The sequence below is a fragment of the Mycteria americana genome, chromosome 15 (assembly GCF_035582795.1).
Source record: "Mycteria americana isolate JAX WOST 10 ecotype Jacksonville Zoo and Gardens chromosome 15, USCA_MyAme_1.0, whole genome shotgun sequence".
Classification (NCBI taxonomy): domain Eukaryota; kingdom Metazoa; phylum Chordata; class Aves; order Ciconiiformes; family Ciconiidae; genus Mycteria; species Mycteria americana.
The window spans coordinates 1479465-1492016 of record NC_134379.1 but is presented as its reverse complement, the minus strand read 5'-3'; the positions used below and the strand labels follow the sequence as shown (position 1 = coordinate 1492016).

The window sequence follows — 12552 nt, the reverse complement described above, 5'->3', positions numbered from 1 at the left end:
AGAGCTCAGAGGCTGCACAGCTGGAGAGGTTCTGTAAGTCTCAATAGCCCAACAGGGTGTTGCAGCAGGAGATACTCAAAGTTGGCTGAAAAAAAAGTGCTAACTTAGCGGGCAGTAAGCTAAGGGCCTGTAAGGAGAGAAATAGAGCTTTTGCTTGTCAGTGAGGGGCTGGGGAGGAAGAATTTATATAAAGGGAACAATGAAGAAAGGTATGCAGGACAGGTTTCCTTCCTGGTCTCTTCTCTTTATTAGTAACTGCAGCTAAGTTAATGCATTCTGAAGTAGATGGCATTTTCTCCCAGATTTGCACAGGGTTTTCTGTGCTTGCTTTCAATATTTCTCAACTGACAAACCATTTCTAAAGCTGCTGTTTTCTGTCCTGGCAGCAATATCCTGTGAATTTAGTGAGTAAACTTGTGTCAGTTGTTCATTGTTCTTACACATACAGACTTCTTCAGAACTGTGAAGTCCACAGCTGCTTAATGCTTCAACTAAGAGTACCCTCCCAACAGCCCTACTATGCAGAGGATGAAAAGCAATTCAGAGCTTGAGCACTAAACTAAGATCTGCTCCCTTGCGAACTTCCCTTGCCCCCTTCCTGCATAAGTCAGATAGCTGCTGTGTCCCCATTTACAATTAATCATTTATGCTGGAGTAATGAGAGTAAATGTGTATTAGAAAGCAAAGCATCCCCAGAGTTAGAGGCCTGTGAATAATAAAAAGAGTTTACATTTCTGCATATATTTCCCAGGGTATGGGGTATCTTCACGCAAAGGGGATTGTACATAAGGATCTGAAATCCAAGAACGTTTTCTATGACAATGGGAAAGTTGTGATCACTGACTTTGGATTATTTGGAATTTCGGGTGTGGTTCAGGAAGGAAGGTAAGTGGAGGTTTCAATGTTTGGTCCACTTCTAGAATGATAAATAATGATCAAACAGGGAAACATTTTGAATTGTTACACAGTACAAGTGAGGAGTGTTAATTGCTTTAGTACATACACGCATTTTTGGAATACGCACTTTTTCTTTGTTTTTCTTTTTTTTTTTTTTTTTTTTTTTTAGCAGAGTTCTTTTTACAGTTCCCGTAGCACATTGCTAGGAAGTTATGTATGGAGTAAGACTCAGAACACAGAACAAAGAAAACTTTACACCCAAGAATGAGCTGGAGAGTCAGGCAAACACATGCGTATTTTTTAATATGGCAAGAAAATTAGAAAGGAAACGTCAGCGAAAACATTTGAGTAAATAAAGTCAAGGCATTAGGGGAAGGACAGATAGGGTCTATACGCTGCTTCTTGGTTGAAGCAGTGGTGTTTCAATACCACTTCTTTCTTTTGAACTCAGGAGGGAGAATGAATTGAAGCTGCCTCATGACTGGTTATGCTACCTGGCCCCTGAAATTGTTCGTGAGATGGCCCCCGGGAAAGATGAAGACAAGCTGCCTTTCTCCAAAGCTGCAGATATCTATGCCTTTGGGTAAGAGAGGAACACCTAAGAGTACCACAGGAGCTTACTAAATGAGATTTGCTACAGACCTGAGCCTTGTGAGTCAGTGGTCCTCTTCTCACAGGCTCACAATGCCAGCGAGGACGCATTTTTCTCACCTACTACAAAAGTCATGGGCGGGAGGTGTGTGGGGCGGGAGGGATTTGCTGCACAGCCTTATACACCTTCCAGAGCTTATCTGAAGAAATTGGAACAGTGTCAGGGTTTTGTGTCTTTCTCTTAAGAGCAAGCAACGGCTTGATTTGTCTGTTGATGTTGCAGGACTGTGTGGTATGAGCTCCAAGCAAGAGAATGGCCTTTCAAGAACCAGCCTGCAGAGGCGCTCATCTGGCAGATTGGAAGTGGTGAAGGAGTGAAACAAGTCCTTGCAACTGTTAGTTTGGGGAAAGAAGTCAATGTAAGTACCTCAGTTGCAGGAGTCCTTCCATATAGCTATTTATCAGGAAAAGAGGGAGCTGCTTAAAGAAGAGATTTTTTTTACTCTAAAGATAAAGGGCAGGAGAGAGAACCGATTAGAATAGGACCCGAGGTTAGATACTAAGCCTCTGCCCATAACTGTCATATAGAAGTGGACACCCACTGGTACGCAGGATACTGTGTGATTATAAGAATGTCCAAGACCTCTATTAAACAGTGTCTCTGGCTTGGCTCGCACAAATCACAGTGCTCTATCAGTTGCTTGGTTTGCACAGATGACCTGTGAACTAAGTGGAGATAATAAGCCACAAATATCCGTTGCAGGAAATTCTCTCAGCATGCTGGTCATTTGATCTCAGTGAGAGACCTAGCTTCACTGTCCTCATGGATATGCTTGAAAAACTGCCAAAATTGAATCGTCGGCTCTCCCACCCAGGGCATTTCTGGAAGTCTGCTGAGTGAGTATTTGCTGCTGTTAAGAACATTTATGCCGCTCAGAATTTGCTAACTGATTATTTCTGTGCTTTATTTTGCCTTCCTGGGGGCTGTCAAACCTCTGATGGGAGAGTAGCAGTGTGCTGTTCTGCTTTTCTAGTTACTAGGAAATTATGCAATTAAACTTGCGTGTTTCAGACAGTTAATTTCCTACTTTAACATTCACCTCCCTCCTTCAGTAGATTACTCAGCCAGGTTTATGGTTTCAGAGAGTGTCTACCAACAGTATTGGAAAGGGCCCACACTGACCCCAGAGTGGTTTAGAATTCCCCCTATTATGGCTGGTACTGACTGAGGAAGGGAAGGATCAAAGAATGTGCCACCGTTTCCCTTTGAAACTGAACTGTCAAATTTTGGAAGAGTCCTAAGTTCGTAGCCTTCCTTAAGGAGCATGTAGAAAAAAAGTCCACCCCCCTCCTCCTCTTTATGGAAGAGTGCCCAATTTGCACGGGCAGATAAAGAAATGCAGCATTAGTCCTGACTCAGAATAATTGACTTCTAGGGGAAAAACAAAGTAGGTGGTAATCATGTGTTGAGTGATTTAGAAATCCTGAAGATGCAATAAACTGACAGCTAGGAACGAGCTGCAATGTTTGAACTGAATCTCTAACTTGGAATTATGCCAAGATCTGGATCAAGGAAAGATAAATCATGAGAAGTCAGCATAAACCCTTGTCAGATTGTGATACTTTCAAAGTCAGTTTCTGTGTTGCAATTGGGGATGAAAGGTCTCATACAATCAAGCATCTGTAAACTGTCAAAACTGGAAGAGGCCCCTCAGAACACCTGACTGTACATCACATGACATCTGTTATGACAGACCAGACTATAAAACTCATTCCAGTTCAGACTGGATTAGCATAAAGCCACACGGCCTAAAACTTTCAGCCTCCCTTCTCACGAATAACCTGTCACTCGCAGAGAAGGATGGTTCCCAGTTCCGCTTCTACTCAAGTCAAGCGGAAGCAAAGCAGATACAACTTCTGGAGCCAAGAGACTGAACCCCCCACCCCAGACCAGTTTTATGTCAGTTGTCTGATCTCCACCGCCAACCGCTGTTACCCTGAGTAGCTCCGATGGCCTTGGGTTAACAGGCTGGGCCTGCAAGCCCCAGTGAAAGGCAGCCAGCCCCGTTTCAGGAACGCACTTAGAGTTTCTGTTAGGCACAAGGTTACATTTTGGTGACCCTCAGTGCTTTTTCTTAAAGCCTGGGGGAGATCAGACATGTTTGTGAGCAGTGCCCATTTACCACGTACTTTGCTCAGTTTTTATTTTCATCTACTGAACCTCTAATATTTATTTTCTCTTTTTTTCTCCTTTTTTGATGTTTAATCTACCCCTTTCTTTCCCATAACCCTTCACGATCTTCCTGCAATACCTTATCATACCTAACCAAATGCTTCTGTTTGCTTGTCTGGCAACTGTCACGGCATTTTGTGCTTTGGGGGTGTGGCTTGTTTGGGGTTTTGGTTGAAAATTTCACCATTTGTCTCTTGTGCAATTTCCCTAATGTTTGTGCTGGATCCCCGATACATTACAATGTCTAACAACTTTAAAATGTGGAATACTTCTCCAAGGCTGTGGCCTCATCTTTATACAAAAGGACACTATTATCAGCAAAGACTGAACACTTACTACTCACTCACGGATAAGTAGAACTGTCTGGTATTTTTTCCTTACACTAGACAGTCACAGCACTCGTTTTAAAAAGGTACAACAAAGGGTTGAGAGCGCCTTACATTTGGCAGTTGTTCTTTGCATCATCAGTTACTGCCTCTGCGTGCTGTGGAACGTAGCTGGGAGGCACGGTGTCTTTCTGCACCCTGAACGCTCACTACTCCAGCAGAGCTGTCACAGCTACACTTCAGTCCTTGTGACTTCAATTGGCTAGCTTTAAATAAAAATTTAAAGAGAAACCAACAAAACCTGAGCTAAAAAAGCGACCTGCATGTAATTGCTGCTTCTTATCTGTCCTTCAGTCATAATTTAAGAGAAACAATTCTTTTTCCTCTTCTGGCCTAAAGCATACCAAACCCTATTTCTAGGCACAGCTTGCCTTGGCCAGATCTATACCCAGCTACCCTGAGTATGTGCTTTTCCGCTATCCATTCCTTCAAGTCATCCAGCTTCACTTGTGACATTTCCTCCTATATTTTTTAAACTAATCTTCCCTTGCCTCAAAGGAAGATCATTGTATTTAAGTCCTGTTATGTTATGAAGACAACAATTCTTTTGCCAGGAGATTTGCATGATACAGCAGTGTCCGTTGGTAATATTTTTTCCTTTCTACAGAAACACACTGTATTCCAACACTACGGTTCTGTGTGTCAACACTTTCATGCCCTCATTTCTCTATGCAATAAGATCCACTTGTGTTGGATCATTAACTCTGATGACTGATGTGACATCTTTTCACTTACCTAACCAGACACCACAGAGCAGACTGAGCGCCCAGGCTGTCCACACATTCCCATGCAGACAATCACACTCCCGCATTGTCCTCTAACATCACATTGGAAACGAACTTGAAGTAATGCTTCCCATTTGGGCAGTCAGTTCGTGAGAATGCTCTATTCCAGAGCAATTTGCCAAGTGATTATTTTGGATTAGTGTTTCCATAGGGAGTTATTCTTGAACAGCTTGTGGAACTGCAGAACGATGCCTTGTGTAGTAGCTACCATAATTATTTTTCCCTGGGTAGACGGACCAACACCCCCCCTCCACCCCCACAAGTGGTTCATGTCAATTTGCATACATTAATACTTTTTCTCTGCTCAAAGCATTTAATAGGGGAGAAGTACTTTAAGTGTCAGTATTAATTATCAGCACTGACAGCTGAATTAGCGCTCATTGAAATGAAAGTACAGGCAGCTCAGTTGTTGTTCATCCCCTGCAAACTGCGTTCTATTCAAGTCACACTGGGGAGGCTCTCTGCAGCCATGTAGCCAGAGACCTGCTCAGATTCAAAACCCACTAAAGACATGTTCACATCCCCTCTGACAAATCCTTTGAGAAACATTACACTAACCCCATGCTTTGTTCTGGTGTAAGCTTTATAATATGTAGTTCTCAAGGGCTTGCTTTAAATAACTGAAAACTAACTCTCATGGTGTCTTTTTCCCTTCCCTCCCATATTTCTTTGTAGGTTGTAGCTACTGGTGCAATAACGGGCTCCACCTTGCATGCTTCCATGTGTTGTATCCTAACCGGCAACTTGGACAATCACCTTCCATTTAAAAAAGCAAAAACAAACCACGAAATTAACCCATGGACATAATCAACACTTTATCCGAATTCTCCTTTTCTGCCTTTTTCCGCTTGGTGTGGGCTGTTAGCTTGAATAACAACTCCTGTCCGCAAGAAGTTACTGTCTAACAACGTGGCCATCTTGCACTTCTGAAGCATTTCGGCAGGCTGTAACTTCCTCCTGGAAGGGGTCTAGTGATCTGCTAACTAACCAGGTGCAAGCAACAGCGAGTGCTGTGTGTCCTGCCCCGCGGGTTGGGGGTTTTCCTGAAGCGGGCGTGACTTGCCTGCAGGTCCCACGAGGCAGAGGGGTGCAGTTTCCTAGTTGCAGTCTGAGGTTATGCCTGTCGTCCTCAGTGCTGGACTGTGGCTTTGTGACTGAAGGCAACGGGTACATTTTCACAGGCACAGCCGATGACTGAACAGTCCACTTGCACTGCAAACCATCAAGAGTTAAGGGCCAGAGTGTGCCGGTTCTCCCTTGGGACCAGAGCCAGCGTTGAAGCCAGGGTCAATTTTGTCAGGGGCTGGATGAAGCTGGTGCAATTCTTGACTGGAAGGAAGGATGGTCCTTGCTCTGCTTGGAGCAGATTGCAGACCCTTAGCCTACCTGGGACCAGGCCGCAAGTGGTGTCCAGAACTGGCCCACGTGGGTCAGCTGGGATCAGCTACAATGCTGGGTAAAAGACGAGGAAAGCAAGAGTGCCCTTCAGTTCCTCCTTCGCCTCCCCCTGCAGATCCAGTGCTTTGAATTTTATGATTTGCTTCTGTTACATCCCCTGTTCAGCAAAATGTCCGACTTAACATTAGGGGCTTTGCAGAATTGCAGGTAACACAGCAAATATGTGCCTTTTTAGAAAAGGTCTTTTTTCATTCTTTACCGAAATGAAATTCTTTACTTTCAATCTTTCATGATTTTGAAAAAATACCTTGTTTCAGAGGGGAAAGGATAGGGACAGAGGAGAATATGCACCAAGAACCAGAGAGGTTTCTACTGTCTTCAGTGAGGACAAATACACCCACTTATTCATTCTCTCAGAAAGTCTCCTGCAAGAGCTCGCATATTCGGCCTGTCTGCCTTGCCGTCACCTGAGTGCGTGTGTGTAGGAAGGCATTTTGAAGTGAAAATGTTTCTAGCTATGCTAACGGTTTAAGGGTGAAGGAAAAGACATCTTTATGCACTTGCTACAGTCTATAAAGAGGAGCAAATGGGTTTGGGTTTGTCCTGTGGGGTTTTTTTTAGCCGATTGATGTACCTTGTCAAAACACCCCTTTCTCTTAAAAAGGAAATTCTGTAAGTCATTTTTTCCTTCCCTTCTACCTCAAGGAAACCAAGTGCCCACTGAAAACAAGTGTCGGGCTTCTACCCACCTTAGGTACTTACAAAAGCCTCCTGTTTCTCCAATTTGAGGCAAATCAGATTTGTGCTGTATGTTTCCACTGATGAGGTTAGCATGAATAAGTTCATGTGTTTGCTGCTTAATTACTTAAGCCTCTTTTCTGGGTGATCTGAAGTTGTATGAGATCAGAATCTAACCCATTTTAGTTCCTTTTATAGGACTGTAGCTTTCTAAGAAAGATTAAAAGTAAATAACTCTTTCCCCCTCCCTTCTCCTCTCCCTCCCCACTCTTTTCAGCATTAACAGTAGCAAAGTTGTCCTGCGTTTTGAAAGATTTGGCTTGGGAATCCTGGAACCAAGTAATCAAAAGCTATAGCATGGTGTGTAATTGTCTTGTGATAACGTTGTCTGCCTACTTACACAAAGCATCAGAAGTCTTCACTGAATCTTCCAAGCTATGAAACTGGTGCAGCGACAGCTGAAAGCCGCACGACCATCAATTCACAGCCCTGTGTTGTTTGCAAAGTCTGAATTCTGCCTGAGCACCAGCAGTTATTTAAAGAATGTTTACATGATACTTTTGTGTGAACTATATTTTTTTTAAACATAATAAACAGTGAACCAAGTTTAACTACAGCCATTCTCAAATAGCACTGAAAAAAAGAAGAACTATTTCTAGTTCCTTCTCATGTCTGCGGTAAATAGGAGCTATCTTCTGCCTTCAAAGCATTTGTTTTCCCTAAGAGAAATGGAACCGGCTTGTTTCAGAATGGCAATGCCTCTAGTACAAGGGGCTGGAGTTCCACATTGTATTTTTCTTTCATTAAGGTAAAAATCAATCTGTTACACTGTGATTTGCCCAAACCAATCACTGAGCTCTGAGGTTTGTTTCAGCAGGGTTGGGTCCAAGCTCTGGGTTACCTCGAATTAAGTTACACTAGTACAAATCTACTTCTGCTAGGAGAGTTTCTGATCGTGTAGGCTGCCTCCATTAGAGACTCAAGTGCTCTTCTACACAGAGCTCACAATAAAAGCTGCTTGTTCTCATACAATCCCGAAGGAAGCTTAAGACCTGCTGGCCTTTAAAAAAATAAAACCATGACTTGTTAGAGCTCTGTGCCCAGGGGCCTAATTCTTCTTTTGAAGTCTGAGGCACAACAAGTTCTAGTTCCCTAAACTAGCAGCTTTTCTGGAAGTAAAACGCTCACCAACCAGACTTGACTCTTACTGCCCCAATCAGCGTTTCATTTGTAGAAGAAAAGACATCTTCCAGAGCTGCAGGGAGAGGCGAGAGAGACAAGAGAAGGGAGAAAGCCATCCCTAAATAACGCATTAAAGAAGGTCTTGATGCACAGAGCTTGTTAAGAGATTCAAGGTCATTCCCACACACACACGTTACCAGCTCCTATAGCTGGTCACATTTAAGTTTGCAAGCTGTTCGTTTTAAAAAATTTAGGACTAAAGCAGTTGTTTAGGGGAAAACTAAGAACAACAGAAATCTTGCAGCCAGGAAGGTCTGGAGGACCTGACTCGACCTAACAGCAAAGGACTTGTGCAAAGGTTGATTTTAAGACCACCATCTACTCCCTCCATATGTAACATGCAGGTTATAAAGATACATCTGATTACTGCATTTAAGGTGGCAGATGCATTATCCCCCTTGCAAATGAATTGCAAGCAGTGTTAAGAAAGGCTCCCTCATGCCTCCTGTTCGTACTCCTCTGCCTTCTCCTGCCAGCCCGGGCAGTGGGAGGACCCTAATTAAACAGCGAACACTCAGATCCTTTTGTCCTTATGCTACTTTGTTTTGTGGAGATAGTTCATTAGGGCTCCCTGGAAATCACCAAATTTCGTTTCTCCAACAGCACTAGGACGTTACACACCCCCTCTACATCTTTCACTGTCATCACAAGGGTTTGACGTGAGGATGGCGGGGAGAGGAGCTCTGAAGTCCTCTGCAAGGCAGGCAGGGCGACAGGCGCTCAGTTTGGCTACTCCCAGGTGGCTGACTTCTTTTGTAGAAAATTAAGTGGCAAAAAGAATTCCTGAGTTCGGTTGAGCAAAGAGCTTCCCTCCTGCTTTGTGCGAGTCAGTTATGGTCTCTTACAAATATTTTGATAGAATGACTTTTTAAATGTCTCAGATATGAAAGAAAAAATTGGTTTGGTGGTAGCCAAGTGCGGCATTGCGGTACTCTTTTGAGCTCCTTCCTCTCCCCCACCTTTGTAAAGCAAATAACCCCCCTCCAAAGACACAGTGTATTTAACCTACACCACACGGTTTTCTTCAAGACTTGCTACTGTTTGTTCTCTCTCAATAATTTTGTGTGTCAGCAGTTTTAAGCAGAAGTTGTTTTCCCAGCAAGTACTGCTTAAATAACAACGGCACAACACAAACCTAAAGTGAGGAGAAACGTGCTTCTTCGCACCGGTAACATTACGAACCCATCGGCCGAAACGCTCCGTAGGCTTCACTGCGCGTCTTGCCTTAGAGGAGAGCAGAAGCTGCTGCTGGAGGCAAACGGCTGCTTTGTAGCCTGCAGTTCTGAACAGCCCTTCAGCTAACTCCGTGTTCGAGGGTGGCAGCAGCCTCGGGGTGCTCCTCACTATTTAGTTCTGCCATCTGTGTGCATAAACAGGGCCCGACAGCTGGGACGCCCAGAACTCCTCTGTGGGAACCAGTCGCCAGCCTGCAAACAGCGTTTCCTTGCCGTTCATCAGCAGTGACGCTGCTGTGCAAACGTGCAAGAACTGCGCTGGGAAAGCAATACAGTCTCAATTTTGTTTCTAATAAGATGATGGGCTAGGAGAAGGACAGCCAGCACTGGATGACCAGCCAGATTAAAACAAAATAATAAAACCCCAAAAGACTATCGCCATTTGTCCTTCCTACGACTGCCCGCAGGTGTAATTCAAACACCGCCTGTGCAGACTTTCAGACGCAGAGCTGGGTTGCCCCCTGCTCTCAGGCAGGGCTTCCTCGCCTGTTTCAGCAGGGCCACTCGCCTAAAACCCAATGTCCCTTCGTGCTGCGCTTGAAAGCGTGCTGAATGCGCAGGGGAGATCTCTCCCAGCCGAGCACTGCCCGGTGCTGCCCGCTGGGAATATGGCCCTGCTGGGCTGGTCCAGGGCGCAGGAGGGGTTTCAAACCCTGCCTTTAAGCATAAGATTCGGGATTCTAATTCAACCTGACCTTGGTTTTGTGTTTAACACCCGTAAATTGCTGTCGAAAGCAAAACCCAGCCTGCTGGACCCGGTATATCAGCAAGTGGAGACTGATTACCGTCTCTGGGATAATTTTTGTTTTAATCAGCTGGTGTAAGACACACGGAAATCGACCGAAAGCAGTGGAGTTGTAGAGCTGTGAAGAGAGTGGAGCGCTCTCAACCCTCAATGTGTTGCAAACCAAGCGACAGTCGTTAGGTTGCACTGTTTCACGGTCACACGTACTGTCTCCTTGCGCTGGTGGAAGGGCGTGGCGCACGGTAAGCCTGTACCCTTTAGAGTTGTAAATGTGAAGCTGGCTGTACAATGCTGCTACAAAAGCCACATGTCAGTAGTGAATGTAAATGGAGTCTGTAATATGGTGAAAATGGACACGTTTGCTTTTCAAATGTGATGTAAACTTTGTACAGTAAAAAATTTTTTTTTATATTTTCTATCAACTGAGTGTCTTCCAGAATTGCTATTAAATTAATTAAAAATTGTTAGTATTAACAACAGTTTCTGTATTAGTTTATGCAACCAGAAAAAAAAAAAAAAGAGTGCACTCTATGCTAATGAATTCTGGGTATGTAGGAATCTTTTCAGTGAATAAATCTTTGCTCTGGATAAAGCGAGTGTTACAGAATTGTGGTTTGGTCTCTTTCCCCTCATCTACTTGTAGCCAAATTAAAACACGAGCAGATTTCCACAGCAACCCGCTAACACATCGCACTCTGTAGAACAGCCGGTGCTGGAGGATTCGCGGGACACTGAAGCGTCGCGCATTGCGCAGCAGGTCACGCCGCAGCGACGCTGGGAGGCTGCTAAGCCCCACCGCAGAACAGCAGACTTTCAGATGGTGTCAGGAAGTTTACAAGCAAGAGACAAGGCCGAAAGAAGCGCTCCGTGCCTTTTCACTCTCTCACCGAGTTAGCGTTCACCCTCGAGGAAACGGTGGCCTGAGTCCCGCATGAACACGCCTTTCTCCAAGTAGTGGGAGATACTCGCTGTGGTTTGAAGTTAGGAACTCAAGGCAATGCATTTAAAAGACCAGAAAACGTGGGAGGTGCGTAGGAAGAGAGAGAAGTGGATGGGCAGAGATGACAGTCCTACCGTGACGTGTCAGCTGATGCCCAGGGTCACCAGCTCCGCCATCACTTTCACTGCGGTTCTTCACCCTCTCCTCCCTGCCCTTCGCTTGCGTGGAGCGAAGTGGAGCAGCAGAAGGGGATTTCCCCATTTCCTTTGCCACACTCAAGAGCCTGACAGCCACGGGGCGATACACATCGGACGGGTCAGCCTTTGGGGAGTAAATGAGCAGAGTGGGACCCTCGATGGGCGAGGGCAGCCCCGCTGCCCAGCCCCCTCCATGGCGCACACAGAAACCCATGGGAGAGCACAGACCCCCGGGCACCACCAAGGCTGGCGGGCATCTTGCCGCAGAAGCTGTGCCAAAGCCATCCTGCCCTGCCGAGCTCGGCGGACCCGGGGGGCAGTGGGAGGCAGCGCATGTTAAAAACCCTCCTCTGAAGTGGGCAAGAATAAGCAGCTATCGTGACAGAAGAAGGTCCTGTTTCTAGAAATCCTACTGCAACGGAGAAGCTCTTGGAATAACGTGCTGAAGCAAAGGGCGACAGAAGTCTCAGGTTTAGCTCATGTAAGAAAAAAAAAAAGATTAAAAAAAAAATCTGCATCACAGCTTTTGTCTATAGCCCTCGCTGTGTCTTAGAGCTTGCTTTCACTAGATTGACTTCTTAATTTATGGCCTCTGAGCCCATTGCTTGCTTCCCATTATGTTAGCTGTCAATCACCGCCATCCCGCCACAAACAAAATTACAAGCATGTGTTTTTTCTGCAAGCATGGTTCATTTCGTTTCCTCTTAGAAGTCAAATGTAAGAGGCCTTCACTTACAGGACAGCTGGCAAACCATTTCTTCAGCGCGTGTGGCCGGCTGAAGCACCAGGCTGTTCACTTCCTTTGCTGTATCTCGGATTCTTGCAACAAATCACATCAAAAAGAGAAGGAGAGGCCAGGCCTGGGCTTTCCCGCAGCCTCCGCCTGAGCCCTCCCCTGGGATTTGATCGCCTGCTCCTGGCTGCCGCTGGGAATTGCCACTGTCCTTCCCACCCGGGCCCTGGATCCCCCCCTGCACCAACGTACGAGGCCAGTTTAAGAGGCGTCGAGTCCTTTTGCAATTATCAGAGAAAGTTTTCCCTCCTGCATACGACGGGTCAAGTTATTTCGTGGTTTAAGAACTCCATCGTTGCGTTTTAGTGAAGCACTAAACCATGCTGAGAAGCTGCCTCCTGCCCGCGTGCCGCTCCAGGCCGTTCCTCAGGC

At 45.4% G+C, this 12552-nt stretch overlaps 1 protein-coding gene across 1 annotated transcript in view; it reads left to right on the top strand.

Moving 5' to 3' along the window:
* The window catches only part of KSR1 (kinase suppressor of ras 1), a 73805-nt gene extending 64520 nt beyond the window's left edge, over positions 1-9285 (top strand). The window contains exons 16-20 of the mRNA XM_075518415.1: positions 752-885; positions 1349-1480; positions 1772-1907; positions 2252-2385; positions 7306-9285. Coding sequence (XP_075374530.1) covers positions 752-885; positions 1349-1480; positions 1772-1907; positions 2252-2385; positions 7306-7384 — 615 coding nt within the window. The 3' untranslated portion in view covers positions 7385-9285. The remainder of the gene's footprint in view (positions 1-751; positions 886-1348; positions 1481-1771; positions 1908-2251; positions 2386-7305) is intronic.
* Positions 9286-12552: the final 3267 nt, after the last annotated feature.